We start from the raw sequence: 13,263 nt of genomic DNA on the forward strand, positions 1-13,263 counted from the left end.
ACAGGAGATGAGATGAGGCACTTGATGATGAAGGAATGCAGAGTGCAGTCACTGTGGCTGACTCTGCGAGTCACAGAGGGACACTGACAAGAGTTACCTCGTGTTTGAACCTCTTGTGCTGAGCTGGAGTGCAACCTGAGCTCACTTTGCCCTGAATTCCTGTGCCTTGATGCACTTCAGAGCCACTGACTGCAGCAGGGAGATGGGCTGGGAGTGCCCACCCTGCTCAGAGAGGTGCTGTGCCACGAGGAGCTGCAGCCTCTCCTGGCCATGGCTTCTCCTCTGTGCAGGAATGTTTTACAAGCCTGTTGCAGTCCTAATTTATCACATATTTTATCCTGATTTATCACGCATTAAATGATGTTATCTCCAGGGAACCGTGGCTCCATCACACCCCTGCATGGTCTGGGGCTCACTGAGTGGGGACACTCCTCCAGGCAGAACAAACATGGCACAAAAGTCCAGGACTGTCACAAATCCAGACAATAATGAAGCTGCTGAAGTGGCCCAAGCGACATTGGCCCCTGGCTCACAGCCTGTTATGGGTCTACCACAAATTCAATATTCTGGATCTTCCCAAAATGCAGAGATTCCCTGGCTGCTTGCTGGAGCTTTTTCCTGAGACTGTGACACCAACACAGGTTAAGTCCAGAATTACTGACATGGGAGTGAACTGAATGTCTCCTCAAGACTGGACAGGCAGACTTGCTGGCTTGTTCCTGATCATTGGTATTTTTTCCCCCTTGTTTGGAAACACAAAATGCTGTTTGTTTGGGCTTTTTCCACCCTTCTTCATTACCATTTTAAGAGTTACTCTGTGATAGGAGCAGCTCTTCTGAGTAAAAGTTATTAGGGTTTATTCTTTATTTTTAATGCTGTTTTTAAGCTTTGAAACGAATTTTATTAAAGAGTTTACTTAATTCAGTCCTATAAATTTCTTAACTGCTCTAAGGACCTTGGAATGTTGCTACATCTGAGATATTTTTTCATTTTATGGATAAGCTTTCCCCTGACCCCAAACACAACTGAAACAAAGACAGACCATGGTTATCTGGAAATTTGCAGGCTCTGTCTTCAAGGTAATCTTTATTTTATTACGGTTACTATTTTCCTAATATTTTTCAGGCTTTATTCTGGGAGGGAGAGCTGTCCAGCTTTTTGATTCATTTTTCTTGGTCTCTGTATTATCTATTCTTAGTGGTAACAAGGACAAGATGTGCTAATATAGGTTAATAATCATGCTATCTACAGCCTTTTATATAATCTTTGTACATAAAACATCCCTTCTTCCTGTAATTTATCACCTTGCGTGGATGAGAGATGTTTCATTAAGTTTAGGTGAGGTAATAAGTTGCTGACAGGGCTTGAAGAGGGAGGTTTTTTCCCTTGGGTTGCATTCATATTCAATCACATTCCTTTAGAAAAAAAATTAGATCAGATTGGATCATGAGACAGTGTCAGGGAAGGAGTGAGTTACTGCACCTGGTGCCAGCCCAGCGCTGCCTGATGCTGCCCAGAACACAAATCCTGATGCTCACAGACCAGGAGCTTCATTATTGCCCATTCTGACTACTAAGCTGTGCTTTTGGTGATGCCTCAGGTTTGGCTTTTCTATTTCTCAGATTCTGTGCTGCTTTAGTGTGTGGGTCTGGGCTTCACATGAGGGGATGGTGAGCTCTGTGCACAGAGCAGGGAGACAAAACAATTCCTGCTCCAGCTGGGCACCAAGGACAAATGATCCAAATCTCAGCCCCAAGAGCACAAACACCGTGGGCTGGAGAGAGAAAAACAAGCAGGGTAGGACTGCATGGGCTAAAGCTGGAATGGGACAATTAACTCCAATATGCAAATGGAGCAGAACTGATCCCAGTGACGGACTCCGGGAACGCTCGTGCATTTTGTGACCATTTTGGTTCATCTTGGGTGCAGCCCTGGCTGGGCTCTTGTGCTGCCCAAGGTGCATCCACTGAGGCCTTTTAATAAATCCCTGCTTTATTCTTTAATTCTGTCCAGCCTCTGTTCTAGGTCAGCCCTCACAAGGCATCATTGGCACTGTTGTTTTACCAACCAAGAAGATGCTGTGGCTTCTGAAAAGACCCCAGAATTTGCAACAGCAAAGAAATGACAACCTAGACAGGTGGCAGGGGCTTGCACAGGAGAGAAAAAAGATCTGTATGGTTGTGATCTTTCCTTTATTCCCACTCTGTCAGTGACTCCCTCTGATATCCCCAGTGCTAGGAAGTCAAAAGCCTCCAGGTAATGCTGTGCCCCTGATGCTGCAGAGCCTGGCACTGCCTCATCCTCTCCTGCCTGAGGAGTACTTGGAGCACACCAGCCCTCTCTCACTGCCATGAACTAAACACCAACAAATCACATGGCCCTGAGCCTCTCAGCAGTTTTCCAGCATCCTCCCAAGGCAATGACAGAGCAAAGACCTTGGATCACAGCGTTCCCTCACTGCAGCAATTCAGAGACAAGAAATACTGCTCCCAGTCAATGCCTCTTTGATATTCCACCACCACTGCCACCAAAGCGCTGCCCCACCAGGCTGTATTTTGCCATGGGACAGCAAAACACTGCTCCTACAGGGATAAACAAGCCATAAATGTGACTTTGCCAGCCCAGCACAGCTCTGTTCAACAGCCAGGTAAGGCTGAGGGACTCATGCTAAGCTGCTCTGCAGTTCTTCACAGATCTTTATAGACCCCAGAGCTTTGTTTTGCAGGAGCCTGCAATTTGTGACATTCACTCTTCCCACAGAGAGAAGCTTCCCTTGGAAAAAATGTTATAACTATTGCACCAGGAAGAGTCTCCCACAAATCTGTACCAGGGAATCTAAACAGCCATGTCAAACCTCTGGGTTTGGGGTTTCAGACAGAGCAGAGGCAAACACGTGTTGGGTGATGTCAGGGGGTGCTGTAATGGGGGCTTAGGAGCAAAGAGAGGTGGGTGCAGTAGGCACATCCATGGATGCTGGGTAGATAATATGGCTTTTTGAAATGAAGCTCCTTAATCAACACATCTACAGAGAGCCCACAAGTTCATTTGTGTAGAAGAACAAACAAAGAAAAAAAAAAGAAATTTCTTCACCTGTAATAGTTTATCCACCCAGCTGAATCCTGAGAACCCATCACACCTGACTGAAAATTCACTGTACAGTGTGCCCAGAGCAGGCAAGTGCTAAGAACCCTCCTACAGATCAGTAAAGACAATTCTCTGGGAAGCATCTTGGATAATTCCTGACTTCTCACCTGTCTGTGTGTTCAATTACGAGCATGGCATGTCTGTGCATGCTGTGATACAGTTCTTGGCTTGACCCCCACCAGCATCCTAGGAAATAATGACAGAGTTTATGCTGACCTAGGAGAAGGAGCCAGCGCCTTATTGGCACTGTGAGAAATCTGGTATCTGTCACTGCCTTCATCTCCTGAGTCCAGGAGAGGTTTCACCCAGTTCTTTTTCACCTAGATTTAAGATTATCTGGGGACTGAGGCAATGGGGAGGGAGGAAAGAATTTCCCAGTTAAATGTAATCATTAGCTGAAGTGATCCTTGATTCCTCTGTTGTTTAGTTTAATTAGATGGAATTCATTTTGAAGGCAGCCACCAGTGTCAAAGGCATGTTAACTATAACTGTGAATTATTACTGCATCAATAAAAATAATGAAAAGCTTGGGTGCTAATGGAGCCATTAGGCTTTGAAGCTGCTTCTCTGTTTTCAGACATGATCCTTCTTCCTTATTGTTCCTTTCAAATATTCCCACACTGAGAACTCGTGGCCGTATTTCTCTTCACTGGTTCTACTCTTCAGAACCTCCTCTTGCCCAGGAGTGTTTCTAACCAGGTTCTGCCTTTCCTTTTCACTTTGGACCCTCCTGTTAACGTGGATATGACTGCTTTGAGTCACACCCATCAGCCTGTTTCCCTCTGTGTTCCAGTGCTCCACAGCCACCATTCAGAACTGCCACAGAATTCCTTGATACGGATTCCTGAACCTCTCCTCTTTCCATCTGCCTGCATAATCTAGATTTTATATTGTGAGATTTTTGAGAACCAAACTGTTTCTTTTGACTTAAATGGTAGCACAGGGCTGGCAAAGAGCTTGTACCAGCAAGTCCAAAATCAAGGGCTGTCAGTGGTAAGGGCTAAACTTTGCACTGGTTTCTGCACACAGGACAAAAACCCTGTGTCAGCAGGGAAATTAGGCTAAATCACATTGTCTCAAGAAAATTATTAGATTTGGGCAAGAATAAAATAGTTTAATGCAACCTTTATTTTCTGTTTCACAAAAAGCTGTCTGTCTCTAGGCTGTTCATCTGTGGGATCTGAACAAAGATTAAGGTGGATTTTCACTCATCAGCTCACCTAAAAGAGGATTTTTGAGGTCAAATTTTAGGTTCACTAACACTACCTAGTGCAGTAATCTTCTATTAATCTGATGATTAGCAACTAAGACTGAAAACTTGCCTTTTATTCTCTGTAGTTTCCTCTTCCCAGCCATACTCTTCCAGAGGCTGTACCTGCAAACTCCTTCTTTTGGAATACATAACGTGTTGGGTGATGTCAGGGGGTGCTGTAATGGGGGCTTAGGAGCAAAGAGAGGTGGGTGCAGTAGGCACATCCATGGATGCTGGGTAGATAATATGGCTTTTTGAAATGAAGCTCCTTAATCAACACATCTACAGAGAGCCCACAAGTTCATTTGTGTAGAAGAACAAACAAAGAAAAAAAAAAGAAATTTCTTCACCTGTAATAGTTTATCCACCCAGCTGAATCCTGAGAACCCATCACACCTGACTGAAAATTCACTGTACAGTGTGCCCAGAGCAGGCAAGTGCTAAGAACCCTCCTACAGATCAGTAAAGACAATTCTCTGGGAAGCATCTTGGATAATTCCTGACTTCTCACCTGTCTGTGTGTTCAATTACGAGCATGGCATGTCTGTGCATGCTGTGATACAGTTCTTGGCTTGACCCCCACCAGCATCCTAGGAAATAATGACAGAGTTTATGCTGACCTAGGAGAAGGAGCCAGCGCCTTATTGGCACTGTGAGAAATCTGGTATCTGTCACTGCCTTCATCTCCTGAGTCCAGGAGAGGTTTCACCCAGTTCTTTTTCACCTAGATTTAAGATTATCTGGGGACTGAGGCAATGGGGAGGGAGGAAAGAATTTCCCAGTTAAATGTAATCATTAGCTGAAGTGATCCTTGATTCCTCTGTTGTTTAGTTTAATTAGATGGAATTCATTTTGAAGGCAGCCACCAGTGTCAAAGGCATGTTAACTATAACTGTGAATTATTACTGCATCAATAAAAATAATGAAAAGCTTGGGTGCTAATGGAGCCATTAGGCTTTGAAGCTGCTTCTCTGTTTTCAGACATGATCCTTCTTCCTTATTGTTCCTTTCAAATATTCCCACACTGAGAACTCGTGGCCGTATTTCTCTTCACTGGTTCTACTCTTCAGAACCTCCTCTTGCCCAGGAGTGTTTCTAACCAGGTTCTGCCTTTCCTTTTCACTTTGGACCCTCCTGTTAACGTGGATATGACTGCTTTGAGTCACACCCATCAGCCTGTTTCCCTCTGTGTTCCAGTGCTCCACAGCCACCATTCAGAACTGCCACAGAATTCCTTGATACGGATTCCTGAACCTCTCCTCTTTCCATCTGCCTGCATAATCTAGATTTTATATTGTGAGATTTTTGAGAACCAAACTGTTTCTTTTGACTTAAATGGTAGCACAGGGCTGGCAAAGAGCTTGTACCAGCAAGTCCAAAATCAAGGGCTGTCAGTGGTAAGGGCTAAACTTTGCACTGGTTTCTGCACACAGGACAAAAACCCTGTGTCAGCAGGGAAATTAGGCTAAATCACATTGTCTCAAGAAAATTATTAGATTTGGGCAAGAATAAAATAGTTTAATGCAACCTTTATTTTCTGTTTCACAAAAAGCTGTCTGTCTCTAGGCTGTTCATCTGTGGGATCTGAACAAAGATTAAGGTGGATTTTCACTCATCAGCTCACCTAAAAGAGGATTTTTGAGGTCAAATTTTAGGTTCACTATCTAGTGCAGCAATCTTCTACCAATTTTTGCTCATCAGCTCACCTAAAAGAAAATTTTTGAGGTCAAATTTTAGGTTCACTAACACTACCTAGTGCAGTAATCTTCTATTAATCTGATGATTAGCAACTAAGACTGAAAACTTGCCTTTTATTCTCTGTAGTTTCCTCTTCCCAGCCATACTCTTCCAGAGGCTGTACCTGCAAACTCCTTCTTTTGGAATACATACGGATGGCATTGATTCAGAAGGACCATCAGAACAAACCAAATCACAGCCATAAACCCTCAGATCCCTTTTTCTCTTTTTATTCTCATCATTGAGGAATTGCATTTGTAGTCCCATCTGTGAACCAGCTTAATTTGGAGCCATCTGCCACGAGAGCAAATTGCTAAGTTTGCCAGATAGCAGAGAGAGACGCTGGTACCCTCCTCATGCAAACAGCTGATGTCAGCTCTGATTGTTGTGAAGAAAACGGCCACCGTGGAGGTGCTCGTGGACCTGGAGCCATTCAGATGACTGATTACAGCTCCTTAAAGGAGGAAGGAGGGCTCAGCAGGCAGCAGAGAGCGTGTCTGGAGTGCTGCAAGCACAGCCCCGGCAGGAGGGCAGAGAGCCAGGCAGGATCTGAGAGCTCTGACGCACCTTCAGGGGGCTGCTGCCACCACTCCACACACAATTCACACCAGCAGCTCCAAAAAACGGGCCCCTGAACGCCTCATCTGGAAAATTTGTACTGATTTCAACAGGTTTCCAAGTGTCAGGAAATACAGCTATTACTGGTAAATTGAGGGTGAATCAAATGCAGGGGGAAATGGGAGTTTTCAGACATGAATTTCCTGCTCTTTGCTGGCGAAAGTTAGGTGCAGCCTCCAGCTTGGCTGAAAGCAAAACTCATTGTATGGATGTTTGTATAGCAAAAATAACCATCTGATAGCACTTTTAGGGGAAAAAACAAACAGCAAAACTCAAAAAGATCAAATAGGCTGAGAGACAGAAGATTTTACAGGGAAGGAGAATTCATTCAACAGGCTTCATATATATGTTCCCTTGCTCATACAGTAGTTCTGAATTAAGGAAAAAACCCAATAATTTGAAGTTCCCTGTTAATTTCAACCCCATAGGATGCCAGCCAGATCTCTAGTTTTGCTGTGTGCCTACTGCCTTGTTTTGCCATTGCATTTACTGGACCTATCCCATGCACAGACAACTTTGCATTTTAACATTTCCACCCCCAAAGAGAAAAGCCTGGCCCAAAGTCAATACTGCATCTGCAGGTGCTCAGTTTTGCTATTTCAAACCTACCCCTGCTCTTTCTGATGGTTATTCTGTGGTTTGTTGTCTTATTTAAATAACATCACACTCATCACTCAGGATGGACTGCCATGCCAAGTACACCTATATTCCTCCTCTGCCCCTATGCAGTACAACATCAGCCTCTGCAGTGCCCAGAAAATCAAACAATAACTATCACAGCACCAGACTAGGCTCACTTTTATTTCCTGAAAAATGCATGTTTGCTGACTACAAACCTCTGCAGGAAAAGCAACACTTGCACACCCTCCAGGTTCCAGGAATATTAGTTTGTTTTGTTGTTCCTCTTAATATTCATGAATAGGTTGCTTGGTTTCCAAATGCCTGCCATGAGTTTGGGAAAAAACAAGCTATGCTATGGTTTAAGGGACCAGCTGTGTGACTGATCAAAGAGAGCTATGGTTTATAAAAAGCTTTGAGGAGTAATTGGAGTAAATTATGCAATCCTTGGAAATTACAAGATAACCTGTAAAAATCACAAAATTAGGAAAGCCCTTTGGTTACTGAAGAGGAGGATGGGTCGTTCAAGCCTGGGCTTTACTCTCTGCTGGGAGTGAAGCAGATCAGAATATCTCTATGCTCTTCCCATGGTTGCACCATGATGACTTTCTCGCTGACCCAAACATCTCCCACAGCCAACAGCATCTGTCAAGACAGCTGTAATTTTATTAGCATTGTCCTGCCTGTAACTGGTGAAGCCTCCTCCCCAGCTCCACCAGCAGAGCCACAGCTCAGTACCCAAAAGAACAGCTCTAAGTTCACAGAATTCACAGAACCACCAGGTTGGAAGAGAACTTAAAGATCATGGAGTCCACACCAGCCCCAACACCTCAACTAAACCCTGGCACCCAGTGCCACATCCAGGCTTTGTTAAACACACCCAGGGATGGAGACTCCACCACCTCCCTGGGCAGCCATTCCAGAATTTTATCACCCTTCCTGTAAAAACCTTTTCCTGATATCCACCCTCTATTTCCCTTGGTGCAGCTTGAGGCTGTGTGCTCTGGCTGTGTCAGTGCTGCTGCAGAAAGAGCCCAGTCCCAGGTGAGCACAGGCACCTTTCAGGAGCTGTGCAGAGTGATGGGGGCAGCCCTGGGTCTCCTTTTCTCCAGGCTGAGCACCCCCAGCTCCCTCAGGGGTTCCTCTCAGGGTTTGTGTTCCCAGCCCCTCTCCAGCCTCGCTGTCCCCTCTGGATGTGCTCAGTGTCCCAAGGTCCTTCCCAAGCTGAGGGGCCAGAGCTGGACACAGCACTCAGGGTTTGGCCTCACCAGTACCAAGGACAGGGGCAGGATGCTCTCTCCCTGCTCCTGCTGGCCACACCATTCCCTGTTGTCTGGACTGGGCAGCACAGATTTGATGAGAAATGCTAAGATCTCAAAATAGCCCACAGACCTCGGTTGGAGATAACCCTAAAAAGAAGCCCATCTGCTGGAGCACATCGCTGCTGATCTCTGCTGTGCTCTGCAGCATCCTCTGGAGCGAGGTGGCTCTCCCCATGTAAACAGAGCAATTTGCTCCTGCGCCGAGCCCCGGGTTGTTATAGTTACTGCCTGTGACTTACCCCTGCCATTGTCACCACATTCGCAGTAAATGGCGCTTAAACAGCAGTCTAGCAAAGGTTTGCAGAATAATGACTCAGAAAAATGCACTTAATGACAGGATCCCAGCCCCTGCACCACCCAACCCCTTCATCCATGCCCCCCCCCGCCCCGGGCCTCACAGCATCAACGAGACCCTGATTCTCTTACATAAGGAGCACAGCAAAGGTCACTACGTGTGCTTGAAAGGTTTTCAACTTCTGCTCCCTGAAAAGGTCATCCTACAGGTGGAAAAGCAGAGCTCTTAGTTCTCCTCTTGGAGACTCGGTGGCTGCTGAGTGAACCTGCCTTGGCTGAGCTCTCCACCTTGTTCTGGGGGTCTCTTTTCCTAACCACATCCAGCCACTGTAACTCCACGAGAGGCTGGAACGAGGCAGCTGTAAGAGTTGCTGTCAGGATTGTGGCACGGTGATAAGGCTGAAGATACACACCCATGAAATGGATTATGCTGGATGATGCTGCTCAGCTGCTTTTGAGATGCAAAGACAACAATTAACAGGGCTGACGTGAACAGACGCAAATAGGAACAGCTCTTCATGCCCAGAGAGACACCAGGCTCGGGGAGAGAGGCAAATAACCTGCTCAGAGGCAGGCAGAAGGGAAAGGGAACCAGCAGGTTCTCCCAGAGCCCGGGTTCAGGTGAATGAACGTTCAATACAGAGCAGAGGATGCTGCCCCTGCACCTCTGCCCAGAGTGCAGCAGAGACAGCCAGAGCCCGATGCCACACACGAGCCAAGAAGCTGTCCCCACACAGGCTTGTGCAGGCAAACTGACCCCCCTGTACATTTAATTAATCGATTATACTAAACCTAATATATAAGAAGTGCAGTGATAGCATCTTACAAATTTCACAGCCAGACAGAAACCTTCCTATGAGGTGCGATTCTTTTGTTACTACTGGAACAAAAAAGCAGCGTTTCTACAAGTTTTAGAACATCTAAGTAGCAGATGAGGACAAAGCTGTGCTAATCTGCTTTATCAGGTGCTTTCTGTGAAAGTAATTAGGTGTGGGGCTCCCAAAGGACCTTCTGAGAAAGGGTCCAGCAAGGACAATTAATGAATGTATATTGATACTGCTGTGGAATCAGCATCAGGAGCTTGTGCTCAGAAACTCCTCCTGTAACAGCTTTGAGATTTGACAAAATAACCAACTTTGGCCTTTGACAAAATAACCAACTTTGGCCCAGCTTGTCCTATCACTACACACGAAATAAATGTTCATCCCCATCACTGCACGAGCAGTCAGTGAAAGAGCTGCAAGGGCAGTTCGGTCCTGCAGCCCTCTACCAGCAAACTCTTCCTGCAGTCCCCAGAAGAGCCTGAACCCCAGCCAGGGAAGTTAATCCGAGTTTGTTCATAGAATCTTGCACCAAGCCAGTGCTAGTTTAAAATACACCGACGAAATCTGCTCTTGTAACAAACCTTGTAAATAAAGCTGAAACTGGCACCGCATCTTTTCTCCCCCACACATGCTCTCCTCCAAGTTGTAAACCCTGCAGCAGATACAATTCTAGCTAGAGAAGGAGAGCTGGCACAGAGATAACAAAAATGGAACAGGCCTACTATGAAATGGATCACTGAACTGGAGACACTGGAGCTGAATTTCAGCTGTAATATATCAACCTCATTTCATGGACCTCTGTCTCTGTCCAGTTAAGCCAGCAGGGCCGGGGATTTGAGTGGACACAAGTTTTTGGTATTCAAGGGATGTTACAGAAATCCACACGAATCCCATCACTTGCTTTCCATGGCATTTCAGGAGAAACTTGTCATTAGCCTGCTATAATCAGTGGCAATTCCTCACGCTGCTGAAAAAAACTTCTGTTCAAATTTCTAGAAGACCAAGGAAAAAAAGGCTCATTCTTAATGGATGGTCTGTATTTTGCTACTTGCATTTTGTCAGACTAAAATTCAGTACTAACAGTTCCATTTTTAGGTCAGATAGAGGAGTTTCATTATCTCTCTGGTTTTTAAACCACATATTAGAATCACATTACTACAAGCATACACAATGCTGCTATTTCTAAATAATAAAGCTGAGCACTCTTGAATTCTGTCAGGGTTGATCCTTATTGTTTGCTTGGCTACATGAAATTACTATTGAAAAACTATGTGCCAAGGGGCCTATGCACTGAAAACATTTTCTTCCGTGATTGATTGGTATTAATCTTTCACACACACAGAGGGATGTGTTCCCTTCAAAAGGAGGCTTGATATATAAGGATTATCCAAGTTTTGGATGTTCCTTTCTAAGCAGTGAATAGGCAAAAATTATCAGTGGTCAGCAATGTACATGAATTATTCTAGTTATTGGCCGTAGTGCTTACAAATGAAAAGAAGAAAATCAGAAAAAAAAACAGTTGGTGACAATAGCTGACACTTGAAGTGACAGGATTCAGATTTGGTGGTTTTTCCATAAGATCCTTATGTAACTCAGAGATGGCTTTGCAGCTCAGGATCCTTCCTACAAGTCACTGCTGTAAGTTATGTCCTGCCTCAGCATTTCTGCCCTGGAGCTCTCTGGAGAGGGAGACCAAGATGATCTGTCTGCACTACAGCAAAGGACTGAAACCCAGCAGACTGTTTGCTTGCTTGCAGCTGTAAATAAGCTTGTGTGCTTTCAGGATTTACTTATGAAAAGCAATTCCACTTAATATCAGCACAACAGCGTGGCAATAGTTCATATTTACAGATTGTAATATAATTTCAGAGAGCCACAAATTCCTTTAGAAAGTGCTCATCTATAAATCAACCTATAAATCAGTGTGTCCACAAACACTGTGGGGCTGGAAAGAACACTGAGTGAAAGAGAAAAAAATTAGTGTTTAAACCAGGGAGAACATGTTTGCTCAGGCTGGAGATTACCATACAAACAGGACTGCCCAGGTGTGGCATTCACATCCTCTGAAAAATCCCTTTGCTCAGGATTTTTCTCCTGGGAAACTGCGAAGCCTCAGAGAAATGGAAACCAATTCTTATCTCATTTGCTTCTCCTGTGTTTTGTTCCTTTGGAATGTGTTTGGAGATTGTTTACCCACAGGTGATTGTTCCATTGGATTCTGGTGTGAGTTGTTTTCACTCTTTGGCCACTCGGCGCCAAGCTGTGTCAGGACTCTGGAGAGAGTCACGAGTTTTCATTATTATCTTTTTAGCATTTTGTAAGTATACCCTCTGTATTCTTTAGTATAGTATAGTATTCTTTAATATAAAACAATATAATACAGTAATAAATTAGCCTTCTGAGAATATGGAGTCAGATGCATCATTCCTGCCTTTGTCAGGGCATCCCTCATTTACAATACCCAAGGGTCTGCTCTGGGCATTTAAAGCCATGGACCAACACCAAGGACTTTGAGCAGCAGCACTTTCCTGAGGCAGGATAACAGCTTAAAACTGAAGAGGAACACTCAACCCACCTGTTTTTCACCACTGGGCTTCCTGTAATTGAGCAGCAGCTCCACAGCTCCCACCACCTCCTTGCGTATGGCGTAGAGCAGCGCGTCCCCCACATAGACGCTGTGGCTCAGCAGCAGCTCCATGATCTCCAGGTTCTCATTCTCTATGGCTATGAGGAGGGCACTGCGCCCCAGAGGATCCATGCAGTTGATGTTGATGTTGTAGTAGATCTCTGCCTCCTGCAGGGCATGTTTCACGCTGGCATAGTCCCCCTTCTCCACAGCACTGAGGTAGGCTTTCTCTTCCGACGAGAGCTCTGCCTCCGCTCGCACGATCTGCAGTGGGATCCGGTCTCGGTACGGGGAGAAGTTGACCTTTTTGTAGTATAGCTGGGCCATGGTTCATAGTGACCAGGCAACCTGTGAGGGAGGAGAACCACGCATCAGTGACAGCACAGCCCCACAGGGGACAAACTTCCAAAGGGCCATCACGGGAAAAGCTCCCCGTCCCTTTTTAAGATGCATTCGTGACACCCCCCGAGCAACCCCACCTCAAAGGGCTACCTGAAAGCAGAAAGGTGGCACCACCACTCACAATGACAGAAACTCAGTATAATTTTTCATCTTGTTTAAACACTATGCCATTGATGTCTTTTTTCTGGTCAGAAGCACGTCTTGATGTTTATGGGTAATCTATCACATGCAAATAGTGGATTTCTCATCTTTGCTTTATTTACCACTCAAAGTTCCTTTTATTTCCTCCTTATCCACTGCTAAGCCAGGTCCTCAGCATCTCTGAAGTGTCAGTGATGGGAGCTGCTGATTTACAGCCTCCTCTTTACAGTAATAGATTCATTTTGAACATTTTTGCTGCTGCTTCTCTGCTTCCGTCTCTTAGAA

The 13,263-nt window shown here is 45.1% G+C and overlaps 1 protein-coding gene across 1 annotated transcript in view; it reads right to left on the reverse strand.

The window, feature by feature from the left end:
- TRPC5 (transient receptor potential cation channel subfamily C member 5) overlaps nucleotides 1-12,762 on the reverse strand; it is a 72,179-nt gene extending 59,417 nt beyond the window's left edge. The window contains exon 1 of the mRNA XM_005419892.2: nucleotides 12,385-12,762. Within this exon, the coding sequence (XP_005419949.1) occupies nucleotides 12,385-12,762 (378 nt within the window). The remainder of the gene's footprint in view (nucleotides 1-12,384) is intronic.
- Between the last annotated feature and the right edge of the window lie 501 nt (nucleotides 12,763-13,263).

Source organism: Geospiza fortis, unplaced genomic scaffold (assembly GCF_000277835.1).
Source record: "Geospiza fortis unplaced genomic scaffold, GeoFor_1.0 scaffold157, whole genome shotgun sequence".
Lineage (NCBI taxonomy): Eukaryota > Metazoa > Chordata > Aves > Passeriformes > Thraupidae > Geospiza > Geospiza fortis.